This window comes from Xenopus laevis, chromosome 1S (genome assembly GCF_017654675.1).
Source record: "Xenopus laevis strain J_2021 chromosome 1S, Xenopus_laevis_v10.1, whole genome shotgun sequence".
Classification (NCBI taxonomy): domain Eukaryota; kingdom Metazoa; phylum Chordata; class Amphibia; order Anura; family Pipidae; genus Xenopus; species Xenopus laevis.
The window spans coordinates 77,006,065-77,025,111 of NC_054372.1; the positions used below are offsets into that span (position 1 = coordinate 77,006,065).

The 19,047-nt window shown below is 35.5% G+C and overlaps 1 protein-coding gene across 7 annotated transcripts in view; it reads right to left on the minus strand.

Moving 5' to 3' along the window:
* Window positions 1–19,047, minus strand: part of LOC108704099 (WD repeat and FYVE domain-containing protein 3) — a 453,243-nt gene that overhangs the window by 136,553 nt on the left and 297,643 nt on the right. For all 7 annotated transcript variants that reach the window (XM_041579765.1, XM_041579766.1, XM_041579762.1 and 4 more), the window contains 6 exons: window positions 16,989–17,150; window positions 16,503–16,597; window positions 12,015–12,135; window positions 10,541–10,758; window positions 9,860–10,095; window positions 8,569–8,703 (listed from right to left, as the gene is read on the minus strand). In XM_041579765.1, coding sequence (XP_041435699.1) covers window positions 8,569–8,703; window positions 9,860–10,095; window positions 10,541–10,758; window positions 12,015–12,135; window positions 16,503–16,597; window positions 16,989–17,150 — 967 coding nt within the window. The remainder of the gene's footprint in view (window positions 1–8,568; window positions 8,704–9,859; window positions 10,096–10,540; window positions 10,759–12,014; window positions 12,136–16,502; window positions 16,598–16,988; window positions 17,151–19,047) is intronic.

The following is a 19,047-nucleotide window of genomic DNA, read 5'->3' on the forward strand; positions in this document are numbered from 1 at the left end:
TCCAAGCAGACCCATCTCCAAAGATGTGACACTTCTCAATCCATGTAGATAGCGAAGAAGTACGCACTCCATGGGCCAATTGATATAATAAAAGTCTTTATTTAGAACAGCTAAAACAATAAACGAGGATACTTAGTCATAGGCATGATTGAAAACAGCCGTGAACTGAAATTTAAACAAGTAAAAAGGATATGACGTACAAATCAGTGATCCTAAATTTTAACCCTAAAATTTAAATTGTTTCAGCTGAAATGAAACCTCTACTCTTTTATTTTTAAGTCAATTTAAATCATCACACACAGTTCTAAATTACTTTAAATCATTACAATTCTTTCAAAATCATTATTAAGACAATTTTTCTTAAGACCATTTTATAAGACCATTTTTTAAGACATGACGGAATGCTGAAAAATAGTAGAATTAGTGGATAAATCATGAAATACATAAACAAATATTTAAGTTAATTATAATAATCAGAAAATTGATGTGTATAGCTAGAATAATGCTCTTCTTAATAAGAGATTTTTAACCGCTTCAAAATCAACATCTAGATTCAGGAATATTCATCCGTATCGTGGAACTCATACCAAATAAACATGGATTCATATCACATTATATTCAAATATCGTTGCAAAACATTAAGAAAGAACTAAAGAGAGGAAGAACGGAGATTTATTTAATTAAATCGAACTATGGATTAGACACATACTATCAAACCGAGGCACTATACTAAAATAACTATTTCCCTTCAACCTATAATTTCTCTGTATGATGTACTTAAATTCCAAATTGTCTCTAGGAAATTTCCCCAGCGCAACTGCCTGGGAGCTCTCTCTTTAAACCCACTTTGGTTCGTTCAGATAGCTCGAAGCACCCTAATGTTACTATTGAAAGTGCATATAGTCACCACAATGAGGCTCAGAAAGTAGCGATCCAACAAACTCCGTTAACATCCTAATGTCTACCAGTTAGATTACAATGTTAAAAGTATCATCCATTACGATATTCATTTACCTTCTAAACGAAGTACTATACAGATAAAAACTAAACTACATTAATTGTGAAACCAATTCTCCAGAACAATCGCAAAAGGTATATTATATTTATGTAATAAAAAATTAAAAGATAAGTTAAACTCAGTGAATATACTCTTGTGTGTACATAAAATAATGATAATAAATCAAGTCATTATAATAAATTAAATGACCTCAGTGAATATAATCTCATGTATATCTAGAGTGCAATTAGCATTTCTTGCGGTGAATAAAATAATCTTAATTTTAATTTTATTTAATTTAATTTAAATTTTAGTTTTAATTTTAATATATATCAAAACTACTAACTCAATTCGTGCTCATGTGTCAATCTATCAAATTTCATATCATTTTATCAAAGTGTATTATATATAAACCTCATATATTAATTCTTAAATTTAAGATATGAAATTTTAAGTTTTAATTTTTAACTTTTTAAATTTTTGAATTTATAAATTTTTACATTTATAAATTTTTAAATTTTAAATCTTCAAAGTGATTAATTTATGATGTGCCTGTGTCAACTACTGACTCGTTTTACAGATTTACTCCAAAACAATCTAATTATCGTTACCACACAAATCATACATCGATCTAAAAACCATATCTCTTAATTTCATAGTACTTCAATTTCACCTATCGTATAAATTACATCCAAAATCTAGAATACCAATAACGGATTCAAATCGATCTTAAATCAAACAATTAACAAGACCCCTTATCATTTTAAACGTAATACTAGACATGACAAGAGATGTCGAAACGCAAGTTCAAACCTAGTGGCTAAAAATCCAGTATGCTTCCCTGTAAAACAGCCTCTGCATCAAGTCACCACCTCTTGTGGTTGGGGTGATTTTTTCTATCCCTTGAATCCTTAAGTGGGAACAATCCCCATTGCTGCAGTCAAGGAAGTGCCTCGAAACCACTGTGGAAGAACTACGAGAAACTACCTGGTTGATGTGTTCTCGCATCCGACACTTGAGTTACATTTTGTGCAGGTGAGTAAATAAACAACATAGGTCGAATTACAATTAATAAAATCTTTGATTTAAACGTTTGATTTTAATATAGTATATTAAAATTAAAACTAAAATTTAAATTAAATTAATAAAATTAATATTATTTTATTCACCGCAAGAAATGTTAATTGCACTCTAGATATACATGAGATTATATTCACTGAGGTCATTGATTGATTATAATGACTTGATTTATTATCATTATTCTATGTACACACAAGAGTATATTCACTGAGGTTGATTTTGACTTATCTCTTTATTTATTTATTTATTTTTTATTTTATCATATAAATATAATATACGTTTTGCGATTGTTCTGTAGAATTGGTTTCACAATTAATGTAGTTTAGTTTTTATCTGTATAGTACTTCGTTTAGAAGGTAAATGAATATCGTAATGGATCATACATTTAACAAAGAGGAAGAGAGTTCTTCCTCTCTTTAGTTCTTTCTTAATGTTTTGCAACGATATTTGAATATAATGTGATATGAATCCATGTTTATTTGGTATGAGTTCCACGATACGGATGAATATTCCTGAATCTAGATGTTGATTTTGAAGCGGTTAAAAATCTCTTATCAAGAAGAGCATTATTCTAGCTATACACATCAATTTTCTGATTATTATAATTAACTTAAATATTTGTTTATGTATTTCATGATTTATCCACTAATTCTACTATTTTTCAGCATTCCGTCATGTCTTAAAAAATGGTCTTATAAAATGGTCTTAAGAAAAATTGTCTTAATAATGATTTTGAAAGAATTGTAATGATTTAAAGTAATTTAGAACTGTGTGTGATGATTTAAATTGACTTAAAAATAAAAGAGTAGAGGTTTCATTTCAGCTGAAACAATTTAAATTTTAGGGTTAAAATTTAGGATCACTGATTTGTACGTCATATCCTTTTTACTTGTTTAAATTTCAGTTCACGGCTGTTTTCAATCATGCCTATGACTAAGTATCCTCGGATACGAAACGCGTAAGGTTTATTGTTTTAGCTGTTGTAAATAAAGACTTTTATTATATCGATTGGCCCATGGAGTGCGTGCTTCTTCGCTATCTACATTGAATTACTCCCCCAGCTAGTTTTCATATATACAAAGATTGCCGTGACTTGAAACTTCAATGCTGTGTACTGATTGAAACTACACCCTCTAACGATAGACCCAGGGTTTCTACACCTGGGTCCTATTCTGCGCTGGGTGAGCAGTTAACTCTAATTTTATTTGGGGACTGAGCCGATAATTTTTCTGTATATAAACTTCTCAATCCATCCCATGAAAGTTCACATATGAGGGCGCAAATCACAACCCATTGCAGTGCCACACCTTTGGAGATAGAAATGCCCTCCATTCATGAAATAATTATGATTCAGAAGGTATTGAACTGACTCTAAAATAAATTCACTTTGTTCGTCAGGATATATGTTAGAGTTTGCCAGCCAAAAACACAGAGCCTGTAAACTTAAAGAATGCTCTATATAGTATAACATCTAAAGTTCCCCCACAACATATCATCTTATCATATCATCATATCATCACTGACTTTCAAAGCACTTCAAAACTCTGCCCCACCCTACATCTCTGAACTCATCTCTATATACTCACCCACTCGCTTACTACGCTCCTCTACTGACCTGCTACTCAACTCTTCTCTCATTACCTCCTCACATGCTCGCATTCAAGACTTTGCAAGGGCTGCACCCCTCCTCTGGAACGCTCTCCCACGGTCTGTCCGACTTTCTCCCAACCTTTCTACTTTCAAGAAATCTCTGAAAACGCACTTCTTTCGAGAAGCCTACCCTCACTCTGCTTAACTACCAAACGCAATACCACATTTCTCACCCACTTAATTCGATCTTGCCCACTCCCACACCTTGTGTATTACTCCCTTCCCTTTAGACTGTATGCCTACGCATAGGGCCTTCCTCACCTTTTTGTACCTGTATTGACTGTGATGTTTGTTACTCCATATATTCTATGTATGTAATTCATGTGATGTAGTTGTATAATCACATTTACTTTACAGTGCTACGCAATATGTTAGCGCTATATAAATACATGTTAATAATAAAATGTTAATAATAATAATCTTCCCATATTACATCTTGTAACTTATTGATAACATCTCCACTATCTTCTACATATCAACTTAGGTTTACAACTATGGGTTGAAGCAATTTATCCACATATTCCCCTAGTTTTTCATTTAAAGATCCATTACCAGCAATTATTGGTCTTCCTTTAGGATTTTTAAGTCCTTTATGGACTTTGGGGAGTTTGGTATCCTAGGATTTTAACACCAAATATAACCAAATTCTTTAGTATCCCCATAGCTTTTCCATACTCCAAAATCTTTCTCAGTTTGGATTGAAAAACCCTTGTACCAAAAAAACACTCATAATATTCTCTATCTAGCACTACGATTGACCCCCTTTATCAGACCCCCCCCCCTTTATCAGATTTACGTATCAAAATTTTTTCATCATCTTTAAGTGATTTCAGTGCCTCATATTCCTTCTTTTTGGTTAAATTATTAAGTTGTTTTCTTTCAATTACCTCCTTGTTTTCAATTTTATTAGATAGATGTTTCAAACCATCACATACCAATGTATAGAAACAATCCAAAAAGGGGCTATTGTGACCCATAGGGTAAAAGGTTGATTTAGGTTTCAAATCTGTGTGTACTATATTGCTTTCTCCTCTGTTTGCAATATTATCAGACTCATCTAACTAGGCCAATGCTCTCATAACACCTTGTGTTGCAAAATTTTCAAGGTGCCCTTCCTCACCTATATTCAATACCTCCTGACTCTCATGTATCCCATTCTGGGTTTTTTTATTACATTCAACATTTTCAAAAAAACCTCTTAAGGGACAATGTTCGTATAAATATGTTTAAATCAACAAAAGTTGAAAAGAGAGAAAAATGACTAGAAGGACAGAATGTTATGCCCTTATTCAAGAGAGTCCTTTCATAGTTAATATATAAGATGAAAGATTAATAACCAGATCTTCACTTGTTTCATTTTTCCGTAGTATATTTTTTTTGCTTCTTCCTCTGTATCTCCATCTTTTTTGTTATTCCTTTTCTCCGTTTCTCCTTTTTCTCTTTCATTTTGTCTTCCTCCTTACTTTCTTCTTCTATTTCTTGTTGTGTTTTCTGCATCTTTCTCCCTTTCTTTACTTTGCTTCTTTTGTTTCAATTTTCTCGTAAATCTCAACCTGTCTCTATTTCGCTGTCTGTAGTCACTAAAAAAAGTTACTCCTTGTGTTTCATTCATGTTCCCATCTGCCTCTGTCTTTATTTAGTTCCATACCCCAAGAGAAGACTCTTTCATTCTCATAGTCTCCCTTAGGAATTTTTGTTGCTTACTATCCATAATCTTTCTTTCCACGGTTTCCAATTTCTCCTTCATCTTTTTTTCTCTCTTGTTATATTCTGTTATACACTGGTAATCAATTAGTTGACCTTTAATTTCTTCAATTTTGATATTCAGTCTGTTTGTTCTTTTTTTATATCTTCTTATCAGAATTCCCATTGGATTAAAAGAACACTTGGATAGAGCTAGGTACCGCTCTTGCATTACATCTGTGTCTTCAATCAAATGCCGGAAATTTCTTCAGGCGTAATCCTCTAGGTACACATTCTACCTCTATATAATTCTACAGAGTTGAAATCTTCCACCAAGTTCTTTCAAGTGACATTTTTTGCAGTTTTTTTAAACAGATCCATCATTCCCAATTTATCATCAGACACTATCAATTCTGTAGTATCAGTCTTTTTTCCAGAATCCATGCTGAAAAGCGCATCTTTGTGTCCTTTCTTTTTAGGTAGAAGAACTCATCTGCATACATGTATGGCCATCATAAGAGCACTGGCCAGTCACCATCTTTAATCCAATATAGTATAAATATAGCATTTCTGACAATAATAATAATGATCACTTAGAAGCTATATCATCATATTCATGTATTGGGGAGTACTTTATATATATATATATATATATATATATATATATATATATATATATATATATATATATATATATATATATATATATATATATATATATATATATATATATATATATATATATATATATATATATATTAGCAACATTAATATCATTAGAGTGACCGTTCACTTTGATATAGACTTAGCGTTTACTTTACAGGCAGATCTTTATCTCAGTCCTGTAACAAAATGTCACTCTATATGTTTTTTTGCCTGCTCCTCATATAGAGTATAGTAAGGGTGTAAAACATTTAAGCTAGTTCATCATATTCTTTGCATCAATGATGTGGGCACCATCGCTGTATAGATCCTTATTAACTGCAGATATTATGCTTTCTTCCCAATACACACGGCATAACCACTTTAAAAGTTTTTATTTAGATGTTATTTCACACCGCCAAATTAATGTAAGCAAAGCCGCCAATACATATCTCTCACAATGCAACCATGAGGACCTCTCCCAGATTATTCACAGAAACCACCTCCGCAAAAGTAGTCCGGTATTGATCAGGCCCATCTCATCTCCATGGCTGGTTCATCATGCAGCGTGCTATGCCCCATGTGGTCCGCCAAAAGTGTTTCAGCATACGAACTCTCTATGACTCACATTCCTCATATTTCGCTTTACATCTCCCATATAAGCAGTCATCTTTCCACCGGGGATCCGCTCACTATACCGAGCTGCCAGATGGCGCACATATGCACCCTACAAAATACAAACTCTCAACATGCAAAACATCCACCATGCTTCTCTTTTATTCATTCATTTCTCCAAATCTCCTTTTCTCTTACCTAGTCTGACAATACAATTATCATTACCATTATGTTTATTTAGAATATATTTAGCTATAGAGGATGATACATATTCTAATATAAACATAATGGAAATGATCATTTTATATCTTTTCAAGGCAAAGAGCATGTCAGACTAGGTAAGAGAAAAGGAGATTTGGAGAAATTAAATTAATAAATGAGAAGCCTATAGGTCTTAACAAAGATTGTAAAATCAAATATTACATAGAATAGGAGAGATACATAATTAACTAATATAAAGGGATATTCATGAAAAGTAATATGTTAATACATTAAGGATAATGAGGTAAACCCCTTTAAAGAAAATAATTGTGACTATAAAAGCATACATCGTTATACCATTGTTTACCATTGTAATATAGAATTAAGTGCATATCCCTTTAAGGATAATTGAGTGAAATTGTCAGTAATTGTGGATAGCTATAAAGTTGTGTGTTGTGAAAAAAATGTCATACTCTGAGGAAGTGCCATGTGGCATGAAACATGTCAGTGATAGAGACTTGGTGCACAGGGTGGAAGCTGACATGATATTTACATTTGTTAATACATAAAGAAGCTTTTATTCATCGCAAATCAGCATGAAGTCGTATCTGTGATGTATTGAAAAAGTTCAGTTGCCAGGGAACAGGAGTTGGACACGTGATCATCTGTAAATCGGGGAAGCTCTATAATGGTGAGAGTTGGTATCATGATTGGACACACCTGCCTATGAAGTTCAAGGCTTAACAAGCTAATCCAACCAATTTGGTGTTGCCAGTAATCAGTATTTAGCAGTTACATGCATTCAAATTAGTAAAATTACAACGGTACCCTAATTTTTGCACAGCCAGTTTTTCAGATTTAATTTAATCTCATACAACTGAATACTGCTTCACTAAAAATCTTTGTTCAGAAAACACCCCAGTACTCAGGTGTTCCTGGGAAATGAAAGACATACTACTATCTTTTTTGTTTAAAGTGAAGTAAATTATTATGCAGGCTGAAAGGGGTTCCCAGATTTTTTCATATGACTGTATATTTATCAGTATGCTGCTGGTCTGTGTTATTTGTCTTCCCCATAAATGAGGCTTTGTTATAAAAACTGTCTAGAATTCAACAATTTGAATGCCTCTTCTGGAAACTTTTGTCAAGTCTGCTGTAATGTTTGATTATATAGTGAATAAAGTACCCCCTCTTGTAAAATATAAGGATATTATAAGTTACCGAGGAGTTTCACGACCATATAAAAACACGAGGCCGAAGGTCGAGTGTTTTTATACCGGTCATGGAACTCCGAGGTAACTTCTAATATCCTCATATTTTGCAACTGGGGGTACATTATTTATTATAATACACAAGTTTCAGTGAGTCATGTGACAGAAATGACATCAGAACTCACCGTGTATAACTGATGCCATCAGAACTCACCGTTTATAAGGATATCATTTACAAGATATTCATGGCTTTTGTGTATTATAAGAAAATATACTAACTAAAACTATCTAACTAAACGTAACACTGTATCAAAGCTTAAGTTAAAAGCAACTCTAAAGAAACACACTAATATATACTGTATTTTATTTAATGATCCTGAAATCAAAATGACAAAATTAATGAAAAAATGTACATTGTTTTTTCCATTTGCACTTTAGCAAGGTTGGTGTTGCTAAACACTGCTGGAATAGACCGACTGGAATACTTACAGAATTGAGCATGGTCCTGAGCATGGCCAGTAAGAGCATGGCTGCTTCTGTGCAAACATTGTGGATAGAAGAAAAGACATTTCCACTGGATGCTGGGACCCCAAAGATAAAAGTCCAGATGGAGTCCAAATCAAACTAAATAAGAAACATAGTATTAAAAGTTGTTGCACCTGTATATTGAACAACCCAGTTTTCTATTCTGTATGTTATTAGGCAATAATCTAAAAGACAGGGCAGTAGGACAAAGTAACTAAAGCTGATTACACACAAGTAGATTAAGGGCAATAACACACTGTACTATTGGCCACCCCTGTGTTTTGTCATGGCTACAAAATACTTAAGCCCTAGGATGATTATTTTATCTAGCACTCTGGGCTAAATTTACTAACATAGTGGTAAATTGCAGCAAAACGTTTAAGATCAAACATAGTTTTGTGGATAATGTGGATAACACTGGTGCAATTTAGCAGCAATGTTGGCAAATGGGAACAATCAATTACATTGTGGCAGTTGACTGTTGGCTGAAAAAGAAGTTGGGCCTACAAAGTCTCCATGTGGAAGAAATTATTTACTTAAAAATAGAAGAGGAAGAAGAATGTGTCAAAATATATCAGTATTGATACATGAAGAATAGGGGATATGCATTATGTTTGGGAAAAATAGGAATGAGGTGAGGCTAAAAATCTTTATCAAAAACCCCTATACATTAGACTTGGTTAAGAATTTCTAAGATAATTGTCAAAGTCTGGATTTCTAAAAATAAAAAGGTTGAACAATTAGCTCTGTGCATATATAAATAACAGGCAGTTAGAAAGAACAGCGTTCTATTATCATCTTATGCAACCTTTAAAAATGATAGTACAACAATCCCTATTGATACTTAAGGTATAAAAATAACTGCATGAATAGGTGACACGTAGGGAAGGTTGAAAACAGACTGCTCAAGTAACAATTCCTAATATTATTATTAGGATAAATGTGTTCTACTGTAGATCTGTATAAAGCAAGCCTAATGTGGTAATAAAAAACACTTTCTCATATACAGTATGTCATGAACTTATGGGTTCCTTTAAAAGAGTGCATCATGACTTCTGTTAGTCTTCAGAAATATTTTTATTTAATAATATTTTACATTTGTGTTTGAGTAGAAAAGTCTTGAGAGTTTTGACAATTTTTTTAGATGCTCTATTTAGATTTACAATATATTACAATTGCTTGGTTGATGTTTTTTTTAGCATTGGTTTAAGTTAGGAGGGGAGAAATGATACATGTCTTACAGGCTAATTCCTACCTGGCAACCACGGTTACTTCGGCCGCTGATGACAGGTGCACTGACCTGCAAGTTCTCAGGTAGCTCAGTGACTGGCTGCTGCAGAAAAAGTGTCATAAGCAGAAAATACAATGCAGGGACATTTGTGTGCTTAGGGAGAAGAGACTGAAGTATGGAAAAGCCAGGAAAATGACAAGCATCACGATTAATTTCCCTGAGAGTTGATCTGCCTCCAGCACTCCTTCCTACATTAAATCCTAAGATAAAAAAAATATTAATGGTAATGGGGTGACAGTAATTTTCATAAATACAGTATTCATTTACATTTTTTAGCGACATTGCATATCATAGAGGACAATACCAAAGCTGACAGTGTTTTATGTGCAGGCAAGAAAAAATCTTAAAAAGTTCTCTATTCTGTTGAATTCCTTTTACAGCACTTTTTGGGTATCCAGCCTAAAAAAAACTCAGTACATAGTTACAGTTAACTTGGATTTAAAAAAAAAAAAAAAAAGACCAAAGTCTATCAAGTTCAATCACTCCAAATGAACCCCAGTGCGCATATATACAAACCTATCTATACACTCATATACACTTATACTAACTGTACCATTTCATTCCTGTGTTTCCACTAGCACTATTACTTGGAGTTGTTTACTCTGACGCAAAGATAGAACAAAGTAAATTTATTAACAGTTTTACCTAGTACAGTGCCTATCTTATTAGTTAAGACAGAATCTGTCTGGTCCAGCCACCCTCCTCCGGACATTCCATCTTTAAAGCGAAGAAGAATAGATGGGTTACTAAGCAGCACCACAAGAATTCTCATGGCTGCAGTGACAGTGGTAGAATGAAGATGTTCCTCCATAAACATGATGACCCAATCAAATCCAAGAATCTTTACCAACTCTTCACAGGCTCTTAAAACAAAAAAGGTAAAAAAAATATAAAAAAGAGGAATGTATTTTAAAAGCAGAGGTTGCATAGTTATAACATTTATATTTTTTAGAAGATATGTATGAATTAAAAATAAGACACACCACATTTGAACATGTGTATAACAGCAAACTGCCTCAGGCGGCGGAGGGGCCAGGATCGCCCCTGATCATTATCTTCCTTAAAGGTCACCTATCATTAAAAAATGTTTACCCCAAAAGAAGTGCATGCTAATATAGCCTACTCTCCAGTTGGGGGTATTTTATTTGACACAGTAAAACAGCATTTCCTTAAAGGAGAACTAAAGCTTAACTAAAGAAGAAGGTAGAAATGTTGTACATTATGTTTTGTGCTTCTGTACCAGCCCAAGGCAACCACAGCCCTTTAGCAGTAAAGATCTGTGTCTCCAAAGATGCCCTACTGCACATGCTCTGTGCTGCTGTAACTTACTGAGCTTAGGGACCCACTCACAATATACTTACACATAGAATAGAAATGTCACAATATAAGGCCTATTAGTAATTAATTACAGATAGTTACTACATGGCAGCACAGAAACCAGTTGACTGGAACAAGATGAGGTAGAGCACATTCTTAAATCACTTTCCGTCTAATAGCCTGGTGCACAGCGTAGAGAGTACGGCAACCCCCAAAGTATCAGTAAAGTAGAGATACACTGGAACACAACGCAATTGGAATGCAGGTTCGCCCTGAAAGTTGCATGTCCATACAAAAATAAACAGCAAGGGGTAACCCTGCATTTCAATTGCCTTGTGTGCTAGTGTATCTCTACAGCAAAGAAACCAGTGCAATTAGCATCAGAATTTAATAATCAGCCCTGTAGCATCAGCTTATGTTACAGACAAACCTCATTTTCAGCTGGATAATTTGTGACAACCCCTAAACTTAGCTTCTCAACAGCTGCTCAGAGCCCGCTGAGCATGCGAGTGTCACAGACACTTTCCAAGATGGTGACCCCCCTGTGACAAGTTTGAAGTCCTGGATCATTGCTGCTATTGACAAGCTGAAACTTTAGGCTGGTGCAGTAAGTTCAGTATATAAAATATGGCATTTATAGGCATATTCATTTTTAGGGTTTAGTTCTCCTTTAAGTTGTACTTTTTAGCACTAATTATCATAGTCAATACTATTTAATGAGATTATTGGCTAGATTCAACAGATGCACATTAAATTTCTTTTCAAAGTAATCAGACAGAATTGTGCCCCATCCAATACTCACTGCAGATTCACAGCAGTCTTTTCCTTGGAAGTATACAGGAGTTTAAGGAGCACATCTAAAAGTCTGTTTCTTAAAATTATCAGGTTAGCAGACACAAGTCCTCCAAAATCATCATCAGCTCCTTACAAAACACAAAAAAAGTAGTCATTCATTTCAGAGTCAGGGCATTTGTTGTTTATTTACTACAGGTATAGGTTCTGTTATCCAGAAAGCTCCGAATTACGTAAAGGCAGTCTCTCATAGACCATTATATCCAAATAATACATATATTTAAAAATGATTACTTTTTTCTCTGTAATAACATTTTACTTGAGCCAAACTAATATATAATTCATCCTTATTGGAAGCAAAACCAGGTTTATTTAAAGTTTAAATAATTTTCTGTAGACTCTCTACATCATACAAAAAGTTAACCCAAAGGTGAACAACCCTTTAAGGTATGAAGATCTAAATTCCAGAAAGATCCGTAATCTGGAAAACCCCAGATCTCCAGATCTAGATAACAGGTCCCATACCTGTAACTATACCTGAAAGTTAGCAAATGTTTTTGTGAGGAGATAGAACCTAGATCAATAATGTAAAAGTGACCCAGTATGGTTAAAAAAAAAAGCTTAATATGTATTTCCTGACTGACACTAAACATGAGAACTCTTGGACTATATGTTTTTGGGGTTTTTTTAATTACATTTTAGGCCCCAACACACCTTCATTTAGCAAATAACTAAGCTTTTAACTTATTTCTACAAAGGTGTATAACATTGCAACATTGAATCTCATTTGCTAATTTGCTGCCAGTTCACCAATTTAGTCAACCCTTACTGCAAAGTAGTCAAATTCTTCATATAACATAGTTTTGTACAACTAATTATTAACAGCAAACAATATTTCTATTTGCATTCTTATTACACTACTGAAAGTTCCATAACCATAAACAAATCACACAGCCGAAGACTAAGTGCTTTTAAAAGGTCATGGAACTCCAAGGTGAGTTCAAATAGCCTTTTAAATTTTAATAAGGAGTACATTGCCCTTGATACAAATATTAACTCATGACGAAATAATCATTAAGGAAAAAGGAATAACTATTATTATCCTTAAAAGTCATTACCAAATGTGCCCCACCCATAAAGAATCAGCTAGCTATGCTTTTAGCGCCCTAACTTTATCATGCCCAGGTTCCTGCACAGACACCTCTTCTGTTTTCCCACAACTGCCTACTCTGCCCCACAGGCACCTTAAACATCCTGTAACTAAGGAGGGACTGTGTTCCTCAGAAAATTTAAAAAAACCTTTTATACAGGGGAGCAGGGGTAAACAGAGGAGTTAAACCATTAATTAAAGCCACTGTCCCTGACTGGAAACTAGCTCAAAAATGTTTTCGTAAAGAAAAAACTTACTGCTCGAAATTTTCTCCCTTATGGTTCAATCCGAATTTACCTCACTTGTCAACAATCCCTGACCCTCAAATTTGGGCAAAATATCAAATAAAGTACATTGGTGATATAATTGACCAAGGGAAATTACTATCTTTTAACGATCTTATATCCAAATTTAGTCTCCCAAATCGAATGTTTTTCAGGTATTTATAGTTACATCACGCTACCCAGGCCCAGCTATCATTTGCAAATATAGAAACTAGTCCCATCAAGTTAGAGGATTATATCCATACTCAAGGATTGCGTAAACCTATGTCCCAATTTTATAAACTAATTAGTCTGCCTATGCCACAAATACTTCCCAAATTATACTTGAAATGGAATGTAGATATACCAACTTTAACCCCAGATTTGTGGGAAGAAGTTTTGGAGTCAGCGTTTGGATCTCTTATAAGTGTTAGGGATAAAATGATACAATTCAGATATTTACATAGGACTTACCTCACACCACACAGGTTATCCTTAATATCCAACACCATTCCTGATGAATGCCCTAAATATCATCATACTCCAGCCTCTTTTATGCATATGGTCTGGTCATGTTGTAAGCTCCAAATATTTTGGAAAGAGATCCTAGCTGAATGTATGGAGGTTTCTTCTATCCCTTTGATTCTGGAACCTCTACCTATTCTGCTTAATTATGTTGAAAGTATAACCCCTACACGTAAAACTAGAAGTCTCCTGTCGGCTTTATTTGTCTATGCCAAAAAATTGATAGCTTTTAACTGGAAGGCTACTGCAGCGCCCACAAAAAAGCAATGGATCGATATGGTAAATAACAATATTCCTATGTATAAATTAACGTACTTAAAAAGAGGTTGTCCGGCTCAGTTTGAGGCTATTTGGAATGATTCGATGGCTACACACCTCCCCCAAAATAGGTAGATGAGAAACCCACATGGAGGTAACCCAGAGCTTAGAATGGAGTTTTTAACAAATATAACAGTTTAATCGATAACGAAGGTAATACATCTCTCGGTTTAGGTATCGTTGGCGGCCAGTTCGGGTTAGGTTGGGGAAAATGTATTGGGTGCATATACTCGTGAATACAACAATGTATGTAAGTTCAAAATGACATCTGCTGATGTAATGACATGTAACGCCTGAGTTATTATCTTCAATGTATATCCATTGCAACCTCTGTAATGTGTAAAATGAATGTCAATGATTGAAAGACACTGATATTTGATTATGTCACAGTTTATTGAGCATGAACACAGATGTATATGCACTTGGAAAACTCAATAAAAATAATTGTTAAAAAAAAGGAGGGACTGTGTGAGATGGCTCTGGGATTTGTTATCAAAAAACCTGTTATCCAGAAAGCTCAGAATTAAAGAAAGGCCGTCTCCCACAAACTAAGATATAATTAACCTTTATTGGAAGTAAAATCAGGCTATTGGGTTTATTTAATATTTACATGATTTTCTAGTAGATTTAGGGTATGAAGATCCAAATTATGGAAAGATAAGTTATACGGAAAACCTCAGGTGCGGAACTTTCTGGATAACAGGTCCCATACCTGTACTGTGGTAGTGGAATAATGCAGTTTGGTTGCTTTTTGTCAGGAGGATCTAGGTGTCTTATTAAAACAAAAGCAATGGGTAGTGCAAAGTATGAAAAATTAATAGTGGCAGAAAGGTCATCTTCAGCAGGACAATTATGCCAAACATAATGCTAAACACTGGAGTGGCACAAGAACAAAAAGTTGCCTTGTAATGGCCCATTCAAAGTTTGCTTTCAATTCAGCTGAGAATCTGTGGGTATATTTGAAAATCTAGGTGCATTTGAGATTACGTATCATGTGACCCACCTTATTAACATGAATAAAAAATATATATTTTTATTATTCTAGAATAAAACAATGTCACATAAAAATAAAAACAATCTGTGTTTCAGATTTTTTTCAGTAGGATTTGTATTTCAGTGAAATAAGGCTTTGGTAAAAGGCAAATGAGCCTACTGGCCAGTATTTGAAGTAAATATTTATAAACCAAATATAACTCTCTACTGGGCCATGCAATCTTTTAAAATGTTCAGTAAATATGGACAGAGCTAGTGTCCTGTATGAAAAATGGAAAGTGGCAGGGGGATAGATTACAGAGCAGGAAACATTACACTCTGCTATGTGTGCAGCTCACATGTGCTGCTAATGCGAGGCTTTGAGAATAGAATCCATAGAATACATAACACTGTGTTAGTGCTGGCATTAGTCAGTACTGCTATAGATGCTGCTGTGGCAGTAGTAACAGTGTGCCAACATGCCATTAATAAGACATCAAGTCAGAAGCCGGCATTTGATGGTGGCGCAGAGAAGAGTTTGAGGTCGGCCCAAACCTGAATGTTCCGTGGGTCCTGCCGGTATCGGGCCGGCCCGCACATCACTAGAGCAAAAGCCTCTCTGCATTTTAAAGGGGTGGTTCACCTTTAAGGTAACTTTTATTATTTTATTATGTTATAGAACGGACAATTCTAAGCAACTTTTCAATTATTTATTTTTTATAGTTATTTGCCTTTTTCTTCTGACTCTTTGCAGCTTTCAAATGGGTGTAACTGATTCCCTTCTAAAAAAAACAAATGCTCTGTAAGGCTACAAATGTATTGTTATATTTTATTACTGATACTTCTATTCAGGCCCTCTCCTATTCATATTCCAGTCTCTTATTAAATGCATGGTTGCTAGGGTCATTTGGACCCTAGTTATCAGATTGCTTTAGATGCTGCTGAATAAAAAGCTAAATAACTCAAAAACCTTCACCATTCTATACATCATATTTAAAGTTATCTCAAAGGCGTGCAACCCTTTTAAGCCATTCTGATCTTTCTGGCTGTTAGCCAGAACAATACAAACAGTATGTAATTAGCCTGCTAGCCAATCAGTTGAATACCAAACAGGATACAGTCACTTTAAAGCAATGACCCAGAAAAAATATTATGACACCTTACAGACAGATGACTTGGAAGTGAATATTCTTACAGAAGACTTTTAAGGGAACAATTAAAGACAAAGCTGTTTTCAACCTGACACATGAAAAATTGACTATGAAAGTACCTGGTTCTAGCTTTTCTTCATTATTTACTTCCATAGCCACAAATTTCTCACATACAGCAAACGTAGGTAAGGTTGATGAGATAAACTGACCAAACCTATATGAACAAAAGTAGAATGTTTGAATCACTAACTGCATTGACAAAATGCATTACTGCAACAGTGAGAACATTTAGGGTGATGGCACATGAGGATGTCCTCCACTTTAGAAAGTCTTTTTTGATTGATTCTTCACCCGCAGTAGCAGATTTAAGCTCAGGTGACGATCAAGTACGATCACCTTTAATGTCCACAGCTAGTAAGAACAGCTAATAAAATCATGGAATATTAGTTTCCTTTGTTTAAAGGACATAACATTTGATTTTCTGTATATCAAAAACTCAACATACTCAACATAAGACAATTTTCAAATGGCCTCAACATTATGCTGTTACATAAGAGACCCATTTCACAGTAACAAAATAAAACACATGTTTTTGGAGTGATTACCTGAGCAGATCATTGCTGTTGAGAAAGCACTGGAGAAGAAAGCTCAAAACATTACTAATGGCAGCAAGTGTGGGCTGGGAGAGAGATGTGTCTCGCAGGGTCAGCAGAAGCTTAGGGATCAACTGGAACTCTCTCATCAGTTTTGCATTCTTGGCAGCCTCACTACAAGTAAACAATGAACCAACAAAAATAATCACAGATTTGAAATAATTAAAACACAATTACTATGTAGTATGAACTATAAGTTACTAGGCCCTGCAGAAAATGATATTCAGGGCCCAGTTGTGGAAAATATATTTCCATAAATTTTTCTTCAATGCCCAACATAGCACCCATTACCTCATGGGCCCTCCAGCATTACATGCCTGCTTCCTGTGTACTTATACAACAGATGAGGAGATGAAAGGCAAAATTTGAGCCTGTACACACGGTAAATAACGATCCAATCAATGCCTGTGTGCTGGTTAAATCATTAATAGTTATGGCAAAGAAAAAAAAACAGACCAACAGGGCTTTGTACAAAGTTACATTTCAAAAGTTTATTTTCAACGTTTCAGCTCTGTTACTTGAGCCATCTTCAGGACTGAAGACGGCTCAAGTAACAGAGCTAAAACGTTGAGGATAAACTTTTCAAATTTAACTTTGTACAAAGCCCTGTTGGTGCGGTTTTTAATTTTACCAGAACTAACTATATATATATTGTACAGGACTCCAGGGGTGGGTCCTGGACAGCAGGTATATTTCCCCTTTATTCAGGTACCTGGAGGGTGCACAGCAGGGCTAATTACTGCAGCAGTGCAGGAGTTAAGAGAGCCCTGAGAGTTCAGGAGGGGGGTTGGTAGACACAAGTGAGGTCTGCAAGAGAGAAGTCTGTTTGAAAACTGCTCTCCTGACTGGGAATCAAAAGCTTTGCAAGGCTAGGTGAGAATATGGGAATATGAACTGTTTCTTTCAATTCTGTTGTGCATGAACGTGATTGTTACTTTATGCTGAAGACTATGTTTAAGTTGACTTACTTTACCTGCTAAGGATACAGCTTGTTTAAGTTACCTGCTGAAGATACAGTTTGTTTGTTTGCATATGGAATAAAAGGACATTTATTCTACTACTGTGTTGTGGCCGTAGTGCATGGGCGATACCACTCCCCCTGAACTTTACAACTGGTGCTCGGATGCGTTTGCACTACAAAAAAGGCCAAAAAGGAAAATTGCTGTTTAAAAACGGACATTTAAAGGGCCAGGCTCCTGTTTATCATGGAGGAGTTGCTACGGCAAGTGGCCATGGCAACAGTGCAGTTGCAGCAAACCATGGCAGCTCAGCAGAAAGCCACAGAAGTGCAACTGGCTGCACTCAGGGAAGCTACTACAGCTCAAGCCACTGCCCTGCGGGATTCTACAGAGGCACAGTCCAAAATGCTGGCTGAGGGAGTACAACAGCTAGCTCATGGGCGAGAAACAGCAGTGGTTAACCCTAATAGCCAGACAATAATAAGGGCAAGCCATTTCCTGCAAAAGATGATGCCCACAGATGATGTGGAAGCCTTTCTGATGACCTTTGAAAGGACTGCAGAGCGGGAAGGATGGCCCCGAGACAAATGGGCTGGTCTCCTTGCCCCATTCCTGACTGGGGATCCGCAGAAAGCTTACTATGACCTCACCCATGCAGATGCCCTCCACTATGACCGGCTCAAGGCAGAGATCCTTGCCCGTCTGGGAGTGACCACAGCAGTCTGGGCACAGAGGGTGTTCAGCTGGAAGTATCGGAAAAATATTCCACCGAGGTCACCAATGTATGATTTAATACAGCTGGCAACAAAGTGGCTGCAGCCTAAGATACTCACCGGTCCACAGATGGTGGAACGCTTCGTGCTAGACCGGTTTCTGAGGTCGCTGCCAGTTGAATTACAGCGCTGGGTCAGTCATGGAGACCGTAAAACAGCGGACCGGCTGGTGGAGATGGTGGAGAGATACACCACAGTGGAGGAGCTTCTACCCCCGACAAGTCATCTAGACCCCGCTCCAACCCGGGCTGCAAAGTTCACCTCCGCGGGAAAGAGTTC